This window comes from Somniosus microcephalus, chromosome 7 (assembly GCF_052327205.1).
Source record: "Somniosus microcephalus isolate GS21.2 chromosome 7, FLI_Smic_1.0, whole genome shotgun sequence".
Taxonomy (NCBI): Eukaryota; Metazoa; Chordata; class Chondrichthyes; order Squaliformes; family Somniosidae; genus Somniosus; species Somniosus microcephalus.
The window spans coordinates 273,083,241-273,105,196 of record NC_140993.1 but is presented as its reverse complement, the minus strand read 5'-3'; the positions used below and the strand labels follow the sequence as shown (position 1 = coordinate 273,105,196).

The 21,956-nt window shown below is 44.4% G+C and overlaps 1 protein-coding gene across 10 annotated transcripts in view; it reads left to right on the top strand.

Moving 5' to 3' along the window:
• The window catches only part of golga4 (golgin A4), a 210,126-nt gene that overhangs the window by 110,958 nt on the left and 77,212 nt on the right, over positions 1-21,956 (top strand). For all 10 annotated transcript variants that reach the window (XM_085993786.1, XM_085993790.1, XM_085993783.1 and 7 more), the window contains 2 exons: positions 9,279-9,410; positions 11,943-12,098. In XM_085993786.1, coding sequence (XP_085849912.1) covers positions 9,279-9,410; positions 11,943-12,098 — 288 coding nt within the window. The remainder of the gene's footprint in view (positions 1-9,278; positions 9,411-11,942; positions 12,099-21,956) is intronic.

Genomic DNA, 21,956 nt, shown 5'->3' with positions numbered 1-21,956 from the left:
CTCCGGCAGCAAGGACTGAAAATCCAAGTAGTTCTGGGATGCCAGCCAACCCAATTCCTCCTCCTCTTCCCCATCACTTTCCTCCGACCCATCTTTCCTTTTAATCTCATGTCCAAATGCTTGTTTTTAGGACAATCTATGCACTCGTGTGTTGGCTTTTCTAATCTCTTCAGGCGCTGAGAAATCTGCTGGGTATGTCTGGTATTTCTGTTTTTATTTCAGATTTTTTTTTCAGATTTGTTTCTCATTTTCTTCATTATGTATTGATCTTTCCCAAGTCTTTTCATTACCTCACAAATGCACGTTCCTGCACTTTTTTGCATTTGATGCATTTTCATTGCCTCAGAATGACCGTTGGTTATTATTTACCAGTATTCACCTTTTGTAAGGTTTTTTTTTAAAAAAAAGAACCTATTTGTTGACATTTAACACATTAACTCCACTCAATGGCAAAAGTCCTGGTCATTGATTTTTATCTATTCTTGTTCTCTTCTTTCCCTCCACTCCCTATCCGCCCATTATTTACACCTCAACCAACATGTCTTCAGATCTGCTGTATTGCTAGTAATTCCCAGTATTTTATCAGTTCCACTATTTGCATTTATTCTTCTAACACGAACTGAAGGCATGTTATCACCATTTTTTGGTGGCATAGTGGTTAGCACGGTGGCATAGTGGTTAGCACTGTTGCCTCACAGCGCCAGGGACCCGGGTTCAAATCCGGCCTCGGGTGACTGTCTGTGTGGAGTTTGCACATTCTCCCCGTGTTTGCGTGGGTTTCCTCCGGGTGCTCCGGTTTCCTCCTACAGTCCAAAGATGTGCGGGTTAGGTTGATTGGCCATGATAAAAATTGGCCCTTAGTGTTAGGGGGGATTAAATACGTGGGGTTATGGGGATAGGGCTTGGGTGGGATGGCTGTCGGTGTAGGGACCGGGTGCTAGGGTTTGGATGATCAGCCATGATCTCGTTGAATGGCCTACTCCTGCTCCTATCTTCTATGTTTCTATGTTTATTTGTACAAAATAAATGGTGCAGACTTGCCCCATGAATACTATACCGTTGCTAATTCTTTGGGTGATGTGGTAGTGCAGCTTGTTGAAGTGAGTTCATATCTGTGATCTTCCATGCTGTTGATTCCTTAATCTTGGCCACATTTTCGAGACTGAGGGAAGGCTACGTGACCTATAGTAAGCAAAGGCGGAAGAATTTAGAACGAGGATCCTACAAAGGATGCTGTTGTGTGCCTTTAAGATTCACATTGAACTTAGCTGAAGCAACACCACCTCCCTCTACATCATTGCCACAGGGTTAATCCCTATCATCATGTTCCCACGTAGGGAGGCTGCTCATGAATATTTCAATGCATGCTTGGAAAATCTAGCTTGAACGTGACGCCCTCTTCTGTTAACAAGAGGATGGCATGAACATGTCAAAGGAAGAAGTTGAATATTTTAAACCCAACGGAGTTTAGCTTCAGCGAGAGTGAGTGGAGAGTATTGACTTTCTTACTTATTTTAATGTACTTCTGACTCTTTCATTCTAGCTGTTAAATAGTATGCACTGTTTAAACCTGTTTATTTCGTGCCTTACCTGTGAGCTGGTTTGACTCTTTATTACATTAATTGATTAGCCAAGTGGCATTAATTTTCCTGCAATGGTTGGCGAGTTAAAACTACAACTGAAATTAACTTGGAGATTAGTTTTGAGGAACAAAGGACCAGTGGAATGTGATGGGCCAGAAGAATGTGGAGTTTCACCTCAGTGGGAGCTCAGCCTCAGAGGTACATGAGCTTTTCAGTCACTGAAGTGTTGGATTTGGTTTTATTGAAGAGAAAAAATGTTGATTTACCATGAGGAGAGACAACTGGAACGTGTGATGTGTGGTACCTGCATGATTTGGAAGGCCCTAAATGCTGTGTGTGCCCAGATGACTGGAAGCACAGCATATGTCGCCGATCGCTTGTGCTCGCGCTCAAAGCTTCTGAGCTTGAGTAACTGGGGGCACTGTCACTTGCTGGAGCCTGAAGGATGTCGTAACTATGATATAGAGACGTGGCTTCGGTTTGGGACTGGGGACATAATGTTCCTGGCCGTAACACTTCCAGGAGAGCCAAGGGGAAAAAAGGTGGGTGGCATTATTAAGAAGTGTACTGTCACAGTATTGTGTAGTCTAGGGGATTTGGAATGGTGCTATTCTTGGTAATCATTACTGGTCACCAGAGATGTGTTGGAGGGGGACATTTATAGACATTTCAGATTGGTAAGAGGAATAGGAGAAAAATATTGGGTGATTTTAAATATCCCAAGATAAATTCAAAGATATACTGTGATAAAAGCTATGTATGTGGTCAAAGACTGCTTCCTAGATCAACATGTTTATTGTTCAACCAGGGACGAAGCAGTGTTTGATTTAGACCTGGGAAGTGCAATACAAGTAGAGCTTTTTGTAAAGAACGACCACAACTTAGATTCAAGATGAAAATTGCACAGGATATTGAACTGGACTGGAAAAAGATGAAATTCAATGAGTAAAGGGATCTGGCCCAAATTAATTGGACAGAGAAGTTGACAAACAGGGCAATGAATCAGTAATGGAGAATCTTCAATAGACAACAAAATAGATTTGTACTCAAAAATATCAAATACACAGCAGTAATTACACTTCAGAAGTCATTCATTGGCTATGAAACACTTCGGGCTGTGATGACCACTGTATAAATGCACATTTGTTTTTCCTTTCTTCTTTACCAATTAAGGCAAAAAGTGTGCATCAAAGGTTACAGGTCTGTGGATAAATAGAGAGATTAAAACTCACCTGAAACTTAAATAATAAAACTAGGGTCAACAATGTTAAAGAAATTCTTGAGTAATATAAACAAAATGTAACGAGGAGACAAAAGTGGAGATTAAAGGGGCTAAAAGGGAGTATGAACAAAAAGGTATTTAGATAATATAAAAGGAAATAATTTTAATAATATCAAAAGTGAAAGAATAGGTTCAGTGTTTCGGACCGCCCAGGAATCAAAAGGAAAATCTAGCAGAGAATGAAGGTAAGGTATTAAATAAATATTTTGCATTTTTTTCCTGCAAAATATGGTAGAAATTATAATGTAAGTGCACTTGAGGAGGATGTGGAACGTTGTTACAGATAACTAGAAAAGGAATTGGTTCTGAAAGAAGTTGCGTAACTTAAATGTACTCATGGCTGTTGAAGGCAGAGAGGAGATGGCAAATGCTTTGACCATCATTTTTCAAACCTGCTTAGTGACGCATATTGTGAAGAACTGGAGCGTAACTAGTATAATGCCTCTGTTCAAGAACAGAGAGAAAGTTAAACCAGCTAAATGTAGATCACTTAGTCTAATGTTAATTGTGGACAAATTTTAAAATCCATCAGTTGCAATCAAATTAGAGGGACATGGGATAATGAAAAATAGCCAGCATGTATTTGTTAAAGGAAAGTTATGTTTGACAACATCGTTTTTTTTTTAATCAGTGATGCAGGAGATATATGGATTTTCATAAAGCATTCAGTAACAGTTCACAGAGGCTTATTAGTAAAATTCAGGCTTGTTGTTAAAACATAGATTAAAAACCTGTTTGGAAAGGAAACAGTTAGGGTAAATGGGTAATAAAAACAGAAAATGCTGGAAATGCTCAGCAGGTCAGGCAGCATCTGTGGAGAGAGAAACAAAGTTAACGTTTCAGGTTGATGATCATTCCAGTTCAGAACCCCAGTTCTGACGAAAGGTCATCGACCTGAAACACTGGCCCCGATTTTCGGCTTGTGTGGGAAATGGTTGGGTTTCCCCGAATGTGGGGTTCTGACACACACAAAAGAAGTGTCGGCCAGCTCCATGCAATTTTCCCTCAAGTGGCCAATTAATTCCCAGCATGTGGGAAGCCTTGCTAATTGCCCAATTCGAGTCAGAAATCCCCACAGTATGATGTCATCATTCGTGGTGCTTTCAAGGTCCATAGCAAGCACTGCATCCTCTGAAGGCTTCCAAACGAACCATACAGGATGGCAGAGGAGCCTGCAGGAGCTGTGGCCAATGCCAGACCCCGAGCTGCCTTCAAATTCGACGAGGCTTCACTGCAGGCATTATTGGACGGGTTAGGGCCCACAGGGAGGTCCTCTTCCCTAGCTCCGGGAGGAAGAGGCCTCCCACTGAGACCAATGCTGCATGGATACAGGTGTCAGCAGATGCCAACTTGCTGGGAGTCACCAGAAGAACTGTGGCATTACACCTCTAACTCCTTCCTTTACTCCCCCACAGTACCATCCAGAGCCCCCGTCCTCACTGTGGAGGAGGAAGAGGCTGTGCAGCCAGACTCCTCAGAGGAAACTCCAACCTCTGAGGGCACAGCGTCAGCAGAAGTAAACGCACCCAGCACCAGCGCAGACACTCACACCTCGGGGGGACCTTCGGGACATAGAGTGGTGTTGTCACCTGGTGTTTCACAGCTCACAAGTGAGCCTCAGCAGATTCTGGAGACAGGGACAGCAGTGGAGAGTCCTCGTCGGAGGGCGCAGGACTCTGCCAGCTCAGCTCAGCTGCACTGCATTTCGACCCTCTGCCTCTGGGTCCATCCGCAAGAGAAGAGGTGATGGATCTCCATGCACAGATGCAGGAGTCTCTGGCAGGTTTTGTCTCCAGGGTCGCTGCGAGTGTGGAGCGAATGGAGGAGTCCATAGCGACCATGAGCAGAGCCTTTGTGGAGTCATTGGCCCATGAACGCATCACCATGGAAAGGTTGGCAACCTCCATGGAGGAGATAACTCGCCAGGGTACGGAAAACATGGTGAGTGCTCATAAGAGAATGATATCTCTTGAGGAGCGTTGGTCACCTGTTCAACAGAGAAACCAGACCTTCATGGAAGTCCTTCTGAGTAGGACTGCCAGTGCAGAAACGGGTCCCCATGGCCCCCTAAAGCGCAGCAAGGTGCTCTCAAGCCACTTCCAAGCGCTGGCCCCTTCTGGCCTGTGCAGCTTCAGGTGAGTGAGCAGCAGCCTGGTGCTCCTGTTGCTGATCCTCCTGTTGCTGATCCTGCTGTTCCTGGTTCTGCTGCTGCCGCCTCTGCTGCTGGAGATCCTCTAATAGCAAGAAGGGAAGGAAAAAAAGGCGTCCCATGCTTCTCGTAGATGCCTCCGCTGAGGAAGCGCTGAGTGAGGGTGGCGAGAGGGGCTTCCCAGGAGATCGCATTGGAGAAGTGTGTGAGGCTCCAACCTTCCACAGTTGTGCCCAAGCCTTGAAGAAGTAGCCCCAAACCTGCAACAAGGTCCTTCAACATACAAGTGCTGGCCCTTTAAATCGCAGCTTCTCCGAGTGACCTGCAGCTGACAAGCAAGCCGGCAAGCTTCACACCAGGTCTCATCAGCAGGGTTCCCCGCAGGCGTGTTTGCTGAGGGAAAAGCCCCAAAATCGCAACTGCCCCTGAAAATCGACTTCACACACAATCACAGAAACCCCACAGTGCAGATAGAGGCCATTTCGGCCCATCGAGCCTGCACCGACACATATCCCACCCGATCCCCGTAACCCCACGTATTAAATCCCCCTAACACTAAGGGTCAATTTATCATAGCCAATCAACCTAACCCGCACATCTTTGGACTGTGGGAGGAAACCGGAGCACCCGGAGGAAACCCACGCAAACATGGGGAGAATGTGCAAACTCCACACAGACAGTCACCCGAGGCCGGATTCGAACCCGGGTCCCTGGCGCTGTGAGGCAACAGTGCTAACCACTATGCCACCGTGCTGCCACTTAAACAAGGTAATTATTGATCATTAGTGTGCTGACGACCAGTCCCGTCAGCGGCAGCCGGGACTGAAGCGGGTCGGGGAGAAACGGCAGTCCGAAAGTCAGAAGGGGCGGGGAATCAGGCGGGTGGGGTCCCGACCCGCTTTTTCCGCGATTTTCGGTCCCCGGCCGCATGAAAAGCCGCCCGACGGCTGCCAGAAAATTGACCCCATTAACTCTTTCTCTTTCCACAGATGTTGCCTGACCTGCTGAGTATTTCCAAAATTTTCTGTTTTTATTTCAGATTTCCAGCATCTGCAGTATTTTGCTTTTGATTTAGGGTAAACAGGTGTTGCTCAGAATGGAGAGCAGTTTGGGAGTGTTGTGCCCTGGGGTCACTGCAGGGCAATGTTCTCTTCAATTTTTTTGTTGGGTGCGCGGCCCCTTTAAAATAACACGCATGCGCGGTTTTTCCTCTGTAAAAGCTGGTGAGCCTGCTGCGTGGGAGCTGCAGAGCACTGCGGCTGCACAGCTTCAGGGGAACATTGCTGCAGCGTCTACTTTTGTTGTCTGTATCAGGAGATGATTTGGACATGGGCACAGGAAACACAACATCAAAATCTGTAGATGAAACAAAACTCGGATTGGCAAACAGCAAGGAGGACTGTAAAAGGCTTTGAGGTATAGATAGGTTGGTGGAACAGACAGACAGGCGGCAATTACAGTTTAATGTGGATAAGTGAAATAATGCATTTTCGTATGAAAAATAAGAAATGGGAATATAAATTCAGTAGAAAAACACTGAAGGATGTGGAGGATCAAGGGATTCAAATACATAATTCCTTGAAAATACAACTGCCTTAAAAAATGAAATTAGAGGTTTGGATTTTATAATTGGGCTGCAAGAGCAAAGAGGTAATAAATGTGTATAATGTGTAAATGGCAACCAGAACTGTACGCAGTTCTCTGTGTGGTCTAACCAAGGTTCGATACAGGTTTAGCATAACTTCCCTACTTTTCAATTCTATCCCTCTAGAAATAAACCCTAGTGCTTGATTTGCTTTTTTTATGGCCTTGCTAACCTGTGTCGCAACTTTTAGTGATTTGTGTATTTGTACTCCGAGATCCCTTTGTTCCTCTACCCCACCTAGACTCGCACCCTCCAAGTAATAACTGACCTCCCTATTCTTCCTACCAAAAATGTAATACAGGTAGACTACCTTTTATCCGAACTTCCGAAAACCGAAAACCTCTAAAAACCGAAGGTTTTTTCGTTCAGCGTAAGTCGTGCGCACGACATGACCAGAGTGGCGCACGACCCCGACCCCCGCCGACGACCCCCCGCTGACCCCGACGCCGACCCCCGACCCCCCGCCGACCCACCCCCGACAAATTTCCCAGTCTTACAAAATACCATCCGAAATCTTCCGAAAACCGAAACACGGCTGGTCCCGAGGTTTTCGGATAAAGGATAGTCTACCTGTACCTCGCATTTATCTGTGTTGAACTTCATTTGTCAATTATATGCCCATTCTGTGAGTTTATTAATGTCCTGTAATTTGTTGCAGTCCTCCTCAGTATTGACTATCACCGCCCCCCCCCCCCCCCCCAAAATTTGGTGTCATCTGCAAATTTAGAAATTGTGCTTTTGATTCCAAAGTTTAAATCGTTAATGTAAATTGTGAACAACAGTGGTCCCAGCACTGATCCTTGTGGAACACCACGACCCACCTTCTGCGACTGTGAATAGCTACCCTTTACTCCTACTCTCTGCTTTCTGTCCTGAAGCCAGCCAGCAATCCATTTGCTACTTGTCCCCTCCCTGACCTTGTTCATCGGTCTATTATGGGGTACCTTATCGAAGGCCTTTTGAAAATCCAGATAAATTACATCTACTACTTTACCATTGTCTACTCACTCTGTTACCTCTTCAAAAAATTACCTATGGAACTTTTTTTTTATTCGTTCATGGGATATGGGTGTCACTGGCAAGGCCAGCATTTATTTATTGCCCATCCCTACTTCCCTTGAGCTAATAGAACTACTTGTACTGGAACAGAGAAGGTTAAGCCGAGTTTTAATGAAGGTTTTTAAAATTATAAAATGTTCTGACTATTTTGTCTAGTCGAGGAGCTGGTGGTAATCAATTCATACTTACTAAGAGTTGGGAGCAATTTCGTTACATGAAGAATTCTTAAAAGCATGCAAAGCTTTGTTGCAAGCAGTGGTTGAGGCTAAGACCATTGCATCAATAAGGGAAGAACAGAGGAAGATACAGGATTATGGGGTATAGCCCTTTTTGGACTCTTTCCAATTGTCTGAAGTTGATTGGTAACAGTGGTGGTTTTTATTTGATATAAGTAAGATTTAATACATTACAGTATTTGAGCAGCAGCAAGGAACTATTGAGAATTACAGTACTCGGTTGATCCTTGGGTGGAGATTGTGAAGCCCTGTTCCACGTTCTCTCTTCAGTTCATCCTCTTTCACCCTCCAGGTGCTCGCTGTTGAATCTTTTATACTGAGTGTGGTTCCAAGCCCCCTGGTTGTACCTCCAAAAAAGGAACTTGCAGCAGAATTTGTCCAATCATGTCTCCGCCTCCCCCCCCTCCCCCCCCAACCTACCCAATCATATCGTCGATGATACATACAGGCACAGACGGTGCTTGGGCCCCTCCTATCTCCGTCTTTAGTCTCATCACAAGCTTCAATTGTCTCTGGGCTAATGGCCCATCCTGCAGACTTTTAAACTAACGGCTTTACTGACTGTTATCAGGTCTCAAAACATTACCTTCCTGTAATCCAGTCTCAAAACATTAACTTTGTTAGTAATTTAATTCGAGGAATGATTGTAACTGTGACCTACCAAAGATAAGAGATTAAATGTAGTCTACCAATGCCCAATATTATAAACTAATCAAAGTGGTTGTAGATTGGACAAAGGAAGAAACGTTACCCTCGGTAGACTGGCAAAGCCTATTATCAACATGTAGCAGTTTCAGGTGCATCCGCTGTTGTATGCAAGCTACAATTTTAAATTCTTTGGGAGGAGGCAAAGACCATTGCATCAATAAGGGAAGAATAGGTAAAGCCAAGGAAGATACAGGGCTATGGAGAGAGGGCAATTGAATGAGTTTTGGGTCTGCATCCATGACTGGCTTCCTTCTGTGCTGTAACGTTCTTCTGTAATTCTAAGTACGTTTGAATCTAAAAGTTAGTGCCTTTTGCCTTAGGTTTTGACGTTGACATTTTGTGGCATCTTACTTGATTGGAATTCAGTGGGATCTGTTTCTGTGCTGCACGTGTTGACGTAATAAACTTGCCAGAAATTATTATAGAATTGTGGATAACAAGCAACGAGTGCATTATAATATGGGAGGAGGAAAGGAAAACCATTGCTCATGAAGGTTTCTGGATTACTGTTTATCAAAACAGCACATTGCTCCAGCTAGTTTGGATAGCTAATGTCCTCTTATGCTTGCACGCACTCTGAGCAGTACTGATGTTGTAAATTTGCTTCTTGCTATAGAAGTCCTCTGAAGATCGTATTGGAGAACTGGAAAAAGTTCACATGGAAGCACTGATCTGCAAAGAGAGAGAGTTTGAGCAGCAACTGCAGGCTTTTCAGTGGGAGTTTCAGCAACAGTTGAAAATGGCTCTGGTATGTACCATGCAACCTGAGCTTTCTTTTATTGCAAGAGAGATCAATCATGGTAAATGTGTATTGTGGAACAAAACCATGTAAACTAGGTTCTATGACTCATTAGTACCCCAAAGCACAGTCATGTCAATGCAGTTAGAAAATTCTAGTGGATACTGGCTTAATTCTGGCGTAGCATTTCCCACTTTCTTCAAAGGTATCCATTTTTCAGTGCAGTGTTTCCAGCCCATTTGTAACTACAGGAAACTCTTGTTTAAACGGCACCTAAATATCCGGAATTCTCTATTAACCGGCAAAATTCTCACTCCGAAAACAACACCTCAATAACCGGCAATGTTGCCGAGTCCGGGTCTCCCGCAGTGGCCAAGTTGGTCAGTGGGGTCGTTCTCCAAACAGCCACTACTCGGCTTCTTGGCGCTGTCTGGAGTCGGAACACCTCAATAACAGGAGTCTGACTCTCCCGCGCTGCCGGTAGTCTCTTCCGATCCGCCATTTTACAGGGGTACTGTGTGTCTCCCACGCTGCTGGTAGTCATTGCATTGCATTACCCTCAACTGGCAGTACTGTACTTAATCAAGCATCTTCCACCATCCATTTAACACAACATTCTGTAGGTGAGTACCCAATTACTGTATACTGCACATTTCTTGATTTTTTTATTTTTCTTTGTTAAAAATAGCCTCGGTAGATAACCCTCTCCGTCATCCGGAATTTTTGATCAACCGGCAGCATCCCGGTCCCGTCTGTGCCGGATACCAAAGAGTTTCCTGCACTTTTAATAAAAGGAAGCCTGTTGGGCCAAGGTTCTTTCTGTTCCTCATAATTCTTTCTCCACCACCAACTGTGCCCCACCCCCCTGAAATTTTCCCAACATTTTTAGCTTCTGTTGATAACAAAAAGGCAGTTACCATAAACAGATCAAGTCCAGCGTGATCTAAAATCTGCTCAGGATTAACAGTGACCTCCTAAATGTGGTATACAGTATACAGGCTGGGGTTGTTTTCCTTGGAGCAGAGAAGGCTGAGGGGGGACCTGATTGAGGTGTACAAAATGATGAGGGGCATAGATAGGGTAGATAAAGAGGAACTTTTCCCCTTAGTGGGGGGGTCAATAACAAGGGGGCATAGATTCAGGGTAAGGGGCAGGAGATTTAGAGGGGATTTGAGGAGGAACTTTTTCACCCAGAGGGTGGTTGGAATGTGGAACTCAATGCCTGAAAGGGTGGTAGAGGCAGGAACCCTCACAACATTCAACAAGCATTTGGATGAGCACTTGAAATGCCATTGCATACAAGGCTATGGACCAAATGCTGGAAAATGGGATTAGACTGGACAGGGATGGATGGGCGGCGCAGACATGATGGGCCGAAGGGCCTCTTTCTGTGCTGTAAAACTCTATGACTCTATGACCTGGTTCACAGTGGCATCTACACTCTGTTCTCCCGTTCTTCCACAAGCCAAACTGTAAAACTACAACATGAGAATTATTTTCCTAGGGAATAATACAGAAACAGTGAAACACACCAGGACCCTTGGATGAAAGAGTCTTTCGTCGATGTTCATGATGCAGGCTTGTATTTAGATGGTGCAAGTATCAATTAAATCACTGAGATTAGTCCTCCAGCCAAAACCAAAGCGTGGGGGGAGTTGCAAGTTCTTAGCCAGCCCTGAAGCCTCTGAATCAGAGTTGTTAACCATCCATGTTTAAATGATGCAAGGTATTGCACAGAATGCTGGTGAGCAAATGTTCGAATGCTTTTTTAGTTTTCATTGATGTTAATGACTTGACTGTACAATTTCATTTACTGACTACGGAATCAACTTGTCAGTGGACAGCAGTAGTGCTTCCACTGGGGCTGGTCAATGCATACAATTCATAGAAACATAGAAGATAGGAGCAGGAGTAGGCCATTCGGCCCCTCGAGCCTGCTCCGCCATTCAATGAGATCATGGCTGATCATCCAAATTCTGTACCCTGCCCCTGCCTTCTCCCCATATCCCTTGATCCCTTTAGCCTTAAGAAATATATCTAACTCCTTTTTGATTCCCAGCGGGACTACTTGGTATCAATCAGCAGCATATCTTTGACAGGTATTGAGATTATTTTGTGCTATCCCAAATTTCTCCATCACCTAAAGCTCTTGTCGCACCCTCTTCAGCACATTCCTATACCAATGTCATGGAGCCCGAGTGCAGATGTCAACCAGCAGAAACTGTGTTAAAAAGTTTGCCCCAGCTTTCTGGCTTAGCTTCAACAAAGCAGCAATTATTGCCCCCCTCACTCTCGAGGACCCAGGTTATGGATAGAAAGGGACATATCATTTGTTCAGGTCAGGGAAACTCTCATGCATATTGACTGATGCATGCTGGGCTTTTTTGAAGTGTTCTTTTAGTTTGCAATAGTTGTTTGAATTAACTACACAGTTTTAAAAATCATGAAAATATGTACAGAGCCACAATTTTCAAAGTGGGAGAGAGATATGTCCTGATGTGAGATGACTTGTTTATATGGCATATAAATTATTTTTGACAGGATAACTGTCACGCTGAGTACCAGGAGCAGCAGCAGGAGAGGGAGCAGCAAACTGTGTTGGCATTGGAAGAACAGGAATTGCAAAGAAAGGCTATTCAGTCACAGGCAGCTAAGCAAATCCAGGAATTGCAAGCAGAATTGGAAACCTTCAGAACGGTAAGCCAAGTATCCATGTCTGGTTTTAACTGTACTTCTTAAAAACTGACTCCAGCACAATCATTGATTGCATTTCCAAATCCGTTTCAAATGGGAAAGGTTTTATAATTCATTGCAATAAGAGACGTTTGGTAGGAAAAAAACAGTTACTTGTATCCCAAGCAAGTTCTGTAAACTGTAAGTAAATACAAATTACAGATACATCTGAGAGGCCAAGTATCTTCAGTTTTACTTTCTACCAGGCACGTGATGAATTTGCTGCCTTACAACGGTGGACAAAACTGTCACGTTTAAGTTGCAGTGGGACCACCGTAAATATTAGAGAACAGGAACCTGATCATGAAATAATTACTGATGAGGGAGGCCATTCGGCTTATTTGAGCTCTTTCATCCAAAAGACCCAGATGTCCCCTCGTTGCAGCATCCAGTTCTTAAATCATTTCAGGGTATTTGTTTCCACCATGGACACAGGAGTTCACTCCAGGTGGTGATCACTCTTCGTGTGAAGAAGAACTTCCTGATTTTATTCTTAAATTGTCCTTTCACCAGATTAAACTTGAGGGCCCTTGTTTCTCTTCCATAGTTTAACGTAATTTTCTAAATTTACGTTTTCTGCACAGTTTATAATCTTGAGTACCGATAAGATCATCTCTCGGACATCTCATTTCCAGGTTGAAGAGCCCAAGTTTCTCCAGTCCTTTTCCATAACAGACCTCTAAGACTGGGATCACTCTCCAATACTTGAATGTGTTATTTCTCAGTGTTTCTCAGCGACCAGAGCTGGATAGTATATTCAGTGTGCAGTCTGACCCCAGAGCATGTAAAATGTGATCATGATTTCCTTCAGTTTGTTTTACGACTGTTTCGGTTCTGTAGTTGAACATCCTATTAGCTTTGTTGATTACTGCTGTCCATTGGTTGGACATTTTGAGTGCCGTGTCCACTAAGACTGCATGGCCGCAAAATTCGGCTCCTAGGCATCCGCTGTTTCGCCGCTTTGGATTCAAAATGGAGTCTGCGGTGGGCGGCGCCCGCACACTTCTGGTGCAAGTCATGCCAGAAGCCATCTTGGTGAGGGCATTGGCGCGTGCGCAGTAAACGTCCGCCAGAAGTATGCAGGGTAGGCAGATCATGGCATCAATCAGTGTGTAACGCCAGCCATGTCATTGTGGAGCTCAACGCTCCAGCTGACAGCCTTTCGTAAACACGCCCAGCTGAACACGCGTTCATCAGCAGGAAGGACCGCCACCAGTGCTATTTAATGGGGTCATCAGCTACTTTTAGGTTAGTTGCTGATTGATTTCTGTTGGCGGTTGCTGCGATTGTAGAAGTGTCTGGTGCTTTCTCAAATTCTTTAAAGTTGCTAAAATCTACAGGGAGTGGTGTGGCACATGCAGAAAGACTTTGTCCTGACTTCAAGGCTTCTGCACAAACCACTTGCTCCCAGACATGGACTACAGCATGACGAGGAGAATGAGCAGAGGTGAAACAGAGCAGAACAAGCTGCTGGAAGAGGGAGGAGGAAGGGGAGAAGGGCTCTCAGCAGGAAGCCATATGCACCCAGGACATTCGGGGAGTAATTCTGCTACCTGAACCTCAGCGAGGAACACTATCAGACATCTGCGCTTCACTAAGAACGTCCTCACTGAAATCTGCCAACTGCTGCAACCTCAGAGCAGGGTGAGGACCGCATTGCCAGTGGCAGTGAAGGTGATCGTGGCCATGAACATTTAAGAACAAAGAAATAGGAGCAGGAGTAGGCCATTCGGCCCTTCGAGCCTGCTCCGCCATTCAATGAGATCATGGCTGATCTTCTGCCTCAACTCCATTCACCGGCCCTATCGCCATATCCCTTGATGCCTTTACTAGTCAGAAATCTATCGACTTCTGTTTTGAATATACCCAATGACTGAGCCTCCACAGCCCTCTGGGGTAGAGAATTCCAAAGATTCACCACCCTCTGTGAAGAAATTTCTTCTCATCTCAGTCCTGAATGGCCTACCCTTTATCCTGAGGCTGTGGCCCCTGGTTCTAGACTCCCCAGCCAAGGGAAACATTCTCTCAGCATCCACCCTATCAAGCCCTGTAATAATTTTGCATGCTTCAATGAGATCCCCTCTCATTCTTCTGAATTCAAGAGAATACAGGCCTAGTTTACTCAATCTCTTCTCATACGACAGTCCTGCCATCCCAGGAATCAGTCTGGTGAACCTTCGTTGCACTCCCTCTATGGCAAGTATATCCTTCCTTGGGTAAGGAGACCAAAATTGTACACAGTACTCCAGGCGTGGTCTCACCAAGGCCCTATATAATTGGAGTAAGACTTCTTTACTCCTGTACTCAAATCCTCTTGTAATGAAGGCCAGCGTACCATTTGCCTTCCTAATGGCTTGCTGCACCTGCACATTCACTTTCAGTGACTCATGTACAATGACACCCAGGTCCCTTTGAGCATCTGCATTCCCCAATCTTTCATCATTTAGGAAATACTCTGCTTTTCTATTTTTTCTATCAAAGTGGATAAGTTCACATTTATCCACATTATATTCCATCTGCCATGTTCTCGCCCACTCACTGAGCCTGTCGAGATCCCCTTGAAGCCTCTTCGCATCCTCTTCACAACTGACACTGCCACCTAGCTTTGTGTCATCAGCAAATTTGGAAATGTTACTTTTATTCCCCTCAACCAAATCATTGATCTAGATTGTGAATAGCTGGGACCCAAGCACCGATCCTTGCGGTACCCCACTAGTCACAGCCTGCCATCCTGAAAAAGACCTGTTTATCCCTACTCTTTGTTTTCTGCCTGTTAACCAATTCTCAATCCATGTTAGTATATTACCCCCAATTCCATGTGTCCTAATTTTGTTCACCAATCTCTTGTGTGGGACCTTACCGAAGGCCTTCTGAAAATCCAGATACACCACATCTACCGGTTCCCCTTTGTCTACTCCACTCGTTGCATCCTCACAGAACTCCAATAGGTTTGTCAAACAGGATTTCCCTTTCATAAATCCATGTTGACTCTGCCCAATCTTACTATTAGTTTCTAAGTGCCCAGTTATTGCATCCTTTATAATAGATTCCAGCATTTTCCCAACTACTGATGTGAGGCTAACAGGTCTGTAGTTCCCTGTTTTCTCTCTTCCCTCCTTTCTTAAATAGTGGGGCTACATTTGCTATCCTCCAATCTGCAGGAACCGTTCCAGAATTTATAGAATTTTGGAAGATGACAACCAATGCGTCCACTATCCCAATGGCCACCTCTTTCAAAACCCTAGGATGTAGGTCATCCGGTCCTTGGGATTTATCGACTTTTAGTCCCATTAATTTTGCTAGTACTGTTTTTTTACGAATAATTTCTTTTAAGTTCTTCATTCTCGCCACACCCTTGGTTTTCTCGTATTTCTGGGAGGTTTTTTGTGTCTTCCTCCGTGAAGACAGAAACAAAATATTTATTTAATTTCTCTGCCATTTCCTCATTCCCCATTATAAATTTTCCCGTCTCTGACTGTAAAAGACCTACATTTACCTTCGCCAGTCTTTTCCTTTTCACATACCTATACAAGCTTTTACAATCCGTTTTTATATTTTTCGCTAGTTTGTGCTCATATTCACTTTCCCTTTATCAATTTCTTGGTCCCCCTTTGCTGATTTCTAATAAGATCCCAATCCTCAGGTTGACCGCTTTTTTTTTGGCAACTTTATAAGCTTCCTCCTTTGACTTAATACTAGCTTTAATTTCTTTTGTTAGCTATGGTTGGAACACTTTTCCTTTTTGGGTTTTTATGCCCTTGAAGAATATACGTTTGTTGCAAATTAAGCATTATTTCCTTGAATGTTAATCATTGTATGTCCACCTTCATACCTTTTAGTGTAGTCTCCCAATCTACCATGGCCAACTTGTCCCTCATACACTTGTAGTTTCCTCTGTTTAGATTGAAGACCTTAATTTCAGATTGGACAACATCACTCTCAAACTTAATATAAAATTCAATCATGTTATGGTCACTTGTCCCTAAAGGCCCCTTTACCACAAGATTATTGATTAGCCCTTTCTTATTACACAGTACCAGATCCAGAATAGCCTGTTCCCTGGTTGGTTCCTCCACATACTGATCCAGGAAACCATCTCGCATGCATTCCAAGAATTTGTCCTCCACACCATTAGTGGTAATTTGATTTGCCCAGTCAACAAGAATTTAGGGAGTTATGTAGCAGATTAAAAAGCAGGACCTCAAAGGTTGTAATCTCTGGATTACTCCTGGTGCCACGTGCTAGTGAGTATAGGGATAGGAGGACAGAGCAGATGAATGCGTGGCTGAAGAGTTGGTGCAAGAGGGAGGGCTTTAGTTTCCTGGATCACTGGGTCTATTTCTGGGGAAGATGGGACCTGTACAAGTCGGATGGGTTGCACCTGAACCGTAATGGGACCAATATCCTTGCGAGGAGGTTTGCTAGTGCTGTTGCGGCTTGGCGGGGGATGGGATACGGAGTGGAGCTGTAGTAGGGGGTGATGCACAGCCAAATATAGAGGAAAAACAAGTCAGTCTGGAAGGCAGAGCAAATATGTAACAGCACAAGGGAGTATGGCAAGGCTGGATGGCATTTAATGCAAGGAGTCTTACGAGTAAGGCAGATGAATTGAAGGTGTTGATGAACACATGGGAGTATGATATTGTTGCTATCACAGAGATATGGTTGAGGGAGGGGCAGGACTGGCAGCTTTATTACGGGGCATAGAATCTTCAGGCAAGACAGAGGGGGGTGTAAAAGAGGAGGGGGTGTCGCAATATTAATCAAGGAGTCAATTACTGCAGTAAGGAGGAACGATATCTTAGCAGGTTCCTCTAATGAGGCCATATGGGTAGAACTTAAAAACAAAAAGGGGGCAAGCACTTTGCTGGGAGTGTACGATAGGCCCCCAAACAGTCAGGGGGAGATAGAGGAACAGGTATGTAGGCAAATCTCAGAAGTGTAGAAATAATAGGGTAATAATAAGTAGGGGATTTCAACTTCCCCAATATTAACTGGGATAGTCCGTGTGAAAGGCTTAGAGGGTGCGGACTTCTTAAAGTCCATCCAGGAGAGCTTTTTGAGCCAGCATGTCGCAAGTCCTACAAGAGAGGGGGCGGTACTGGACCTAATTCTAGGGAATGTAGCCGGGCAAGTGGTAGTGACCATAATTCGGTGAGATTTAAGGTAGTCATGGAAAAGGACAAAGATGGACCCGAAATAAAGGTTCTAAATTGGGGGAAGGCCGATTTTAATATGATGAGGCAGGATCTGGCCAAAGTGGACTGGGATCAGCTACTTGTAGGAAAATCCACATCAGAGTAGTGGGAGTCATTCAGAAAGGAAATAGAGAGAGTACAGCGCCAACATGTTCCCGTAAAGGTCAAGGGTGGGACCAACAAGTCCAAGGAACCCTGGATGTCGAGGGATATACAAGAATGGATTAGGAAAAAAAGGGAGGCTTTTGGCAGATACAAAGGACGAAACACAGTGGAAGCTCTAGAGGAGTCTAGAAAGTGCAGGGAGGTACTTAAAAAAAGAAATTAGGAGAGCGAAGAGGGGCCATGAAAAAACGCTGGTGGGCAAAATAAAGGAAAATCCCAAGGTGTTTTATAAATACATTAAGGGCAAGAGGATAACCAGGGAAAGAGCAGGGCCTATTGGGGACCAAAGTGGCAATCTGTGTGTAGAGCCGGAAGATGTTGGTGAGGTTTTAAATGAATATTTTGCATCTGTGTTCACTGTGGAGAAGGACGATGTAGGCATAGAAATCAGGCAGGGGGATTGTGATATACTTGAACAAATTAGCATTGAGAGGGAGGAGGTTTTAGCGGGCTTAAAAGTGGATAAATCCCCAGGCCCAGACAGGATGTATCCCAGGCTGCTGTGTGAGGCAAGGGAGGAGATTGCAGGGGCTCTGACACAAATTTTCAGAACCTCTCTGGCCACAAGGGAGGTGCCAAAGGACTGGAGGACAACTGACGTAGTACCATTATTCAAGAAGGGTAGTAGGGATAAACCAGGGAATTACAGGCCAGTGAGCCTAACATCAGTGGTAGGGAAATTATTGGAAAAAATTCTGAGGGACAGAATTAGTATCCACTTGTCGAGGCAAGGATTAATGAAGGATGGTCAGCTTGGCTTTGTCAGGGGGAGATCATGTCTAACCAATTTGATTGAATTTTTCGAGGGGGTGACTAGGTGTGTGGATGAGGGTAGCGCAGTTGATGTAGTCTACATGGACTTCAGTAAGGCTTTTGACAAAGTCCCGCATGGGAGACTGGTCAAGAAAGTAAGAGCCCATGGGATCCCAGGCACATTTGACCCATTGGATCCAAAATTGGCTTAGTGGCAGGAGGCAGAGAGTGATGGTCGAAGGTTGTTTTTGTGACTGGAAGCCTGTGTCCAGTGGTGTACCGCAGGGATCGGTGCTGGGTCCCTTGCTGTTTGTAGTGTACATTAATGATTTCGATATGAATGTAGGAGGTATGATCAGTAAGTTCACAGATGACACAAAAATTGGTGGAGTGGTAAATAGCGAGGAGGGAAGCCTCAGGCTACAGGACGATGGACGGGTTGGTCAGATGGGCAGAACAGTGGCAAATGGAATTTAACCCTGAAAAGTGTGAGGTGATGCATTTTGGGAGGACTAACAAGGCAAGGGAATACACAATGAATGGTAGGACCCTAGGAAGGACAGAGGATCAGAGGGACCTTGGTGTGCATGTACTGTACATAGATCCCTGAAAGCAGCAGAACAGGTAGATAAGGTGGTTAAGAAGGCATATGGGATACTGGACAAAATGCTAGTTTGGCCACAGCTGGAATACTGTGTGCAGTTCTGGTCGCCACACTATAGGAAGGATGTGATTGCATTAGAGAGGGTGCAGAGGAGATTCACCAGGATGTTACCTGGGCTGGAGCTGTGAAGAAAGACTGGACAGGCTGGGGTTGTTTTCCTTAGAGCAGAGAAGGCTGAGGGGGGACCTCGGGCAATTATGAGGGGCATAGATAGGGTAGATCGAAAGGAACTTTTCCCCTTAGTAGAGGGGTCAATAACCAGGGGGCATAGTTTCACGGTAAGGGGCAGGAGGTTTAGAGGGGATTTGAGGAAAAACTGTTTCACCCAGAGGGTGGTTGGAATCTGGAACTCACTGCCTGAAAGGGTGGTAGAGGCAGGAACCCTCACAACATTCAAGAAGCATTTTAGATGAGCACTTGAAATGCCATAACATACAAGGCTACGGACCAAGTGCTGGAAAATGGGATTAGAATAGACAGGGCTTGATGGCCGGCACGGACACGATGGGACGAAGGGCCTCTTTTTGTGCTGTATAACTCTGACTCTAATATGTAGATTAAAGTCCCCCACGATTACCGTATTGCCCTTGTTACGTGCACTTTTAATCTCTTGATTGATACTGTGTCCTACATTACCGCCACTGTGTGGTGGCTTATGCACAACTCCCACCAATGTTTTCCGCCCTTTGCTGTTTCTTAGCTTCACCCAAACTGATTCCATTTCTACACCACGATCTGCCAAGCCAAGATCTTTTATCTCTACCGCACCGATCTCATCCCTTATCAACAGCGCTGTGCCACCTCCTTTTCCTTTTTGTCTGTCCTTCCCCTATGACATCATTTGAATGAATCTGACGTGTACATCTGCACCATCCTTCACAGAAGACCATTCCAAGTGTTTGTCATCTTTTGCATGAAGAAGTTCTTCTAAACTTTATTTTGATGAGTTTTAATCTGTGCCTGCTTGTTCTTGTGCCCTGCAACATGTGCTCTTCCCAGCCCCTATTAGGCTTCTGATGGTATATCTCATTTCTTTCTCTTGCACTGTCAGCGGCAGTTTGTTATAGTCCTACATATCAAGAAGCAACTTTTTCAGCGCTGTCGAAATTGGTTGCTGTGATTAATTTACATCCTTAGCTGATTGTCCTTCAGCCAGGGTTATTATGAAGCTTTTTGTAAGTTTGCTCATTTTCCCATTCTGCACAGTCATCGGTATCAATTTATGGTTTTGCAAAGGACTGCATAATATTTGAATCAAATTCTTCAGTTGATAACTTGTGTTGATTGATGTTGCTGTGTCATTCTCGGCCTTTTCCAATTCTCTTACCATCTGCTTTGGTTGACAGTTGTGCTTGGTTTCAAGACTTTTACATGCTGCTTGGTCCTTTCCTCTGACAGATGTGCATGATCAGGACGTGCATTGTCTGCAACATTGCATAACTTTCAGAATGAAGAGTCTGACAGGGCTCTCCATTACTGCTTGACATGCTGGGAAATGGTATTGGTGGAAAGAAGACGGATTGCTTCAAAGATGATTATATAAAACTCAAGTGAAGTGCTGTAAGACAGATTGGGATTGGAAGTGCAGATCATCGTGCCAAATATATAAAGTAATCTTGGTCAAAAACACTGGAGAAGTTGTATTTTATTTTGGCTTGAGGCAGTGGAGTAGTGTGCATTATTCAGGACACTGACCCCCCTTCTTCAGTGCTCCACCTAAATCTTTCAACACCTGAATAGGCAAGGTTCTGCCTAGTGCCAGAACATAACTCTTTGCTCAATTGTGGGCAAGGCAATGGTACATGGTCAACTTTCTTAGAAGGGAGATTTGAGTAATATGTTGACTTGGACCTATACCGCAGATAATTCAAGTGCAGTGTCCCAAGTTTCTTTGAGCTGGAAGACAGCTTATTTATTTGTAAGTCATCCCTGACTTGTATTCAGAAGGCAAAGAACATTTACCAAAGGATTTACTGAACAATATGGAACATTAGACATCTGTTCTGTCCTCTTTTTTGTTTCTTTCAATTTCATACACTTTTCAAGCTTCTGTAAGAGGTGGAGGATGATCTAGATGGGGTGGCGGGTGCGGTGCAGGGCTTCAGCACCTCCGTTGTAACTGCCATTTACTTACTGTGTGACATGAGATGTACCTCTGCAAAATGCAGCTGATTTGCTGCCTTTTCTCTTGCCTCTCTCTCACCTCGCCCCAACGACTGAACGGTACTTGATTAAGTAGCCCAGCAGAAATATGGCAAAACACGACCAATAAGAGCAAGTGCGTTTGTCTGTCAGCTGAGTTAGAATTCAAGCTCTAATCTAGTTCTTGTATAAAAAAAATTAAAAAAAAAAAATCAGTTCTGGGTTGCCCGTGGAATTTAGTCTCTGTTTTAGTGGTTAAGTCTCAACACAGCCAAACTCCTCTTCCAACCATGCACTTCTTAATAGTAAAATCACTTTATTTTGGAGCAGCTTCGCATGTGCTAAATCACTTGGATAAGAAAAGCCACAGTTCATCCTTGTGAATATGTGATTCAAATGGTACGATTTTCTTGCCCTTTCCTTGACTTAAAAAGTGCAGCAAGGATTTTGATGGATTAGAGAGACAGCATTTAACCGTGGTTGACTATATTGGCCAGGATTTTGCTGTACTAATAACAGGGAGGCTGTTGGCGCTCCCCATTATTACCGGGTCAAACTGACAGCAACTCCTGGCGTCCGCACATGTGCAGTTAATCGCAGAAATCCGGAAGTTGCTGTCCGTGACACCCTGCTCGACCACAGGTTGTGTTGTTGCAGTCTTTGCCAACTGAATCTGCACAGAAATCACTAAGGCGTAAACTTAGGTTAATTACCCACTGTTATCACGCTAAAAACCGATGGAAAAAGTTAAACCTTGTTCAATCGGGAGTAACTGAGTTTTTAATGGCGCAGTAAGTCATGATTACTGCTGAACAACCTCCCTGGCCCTGAAAAAATAATTTTGTAAGTGTCGAGTCGCATTCCCTCAAAAGACAATTAATGTTGCAGATTTAAAAAAAA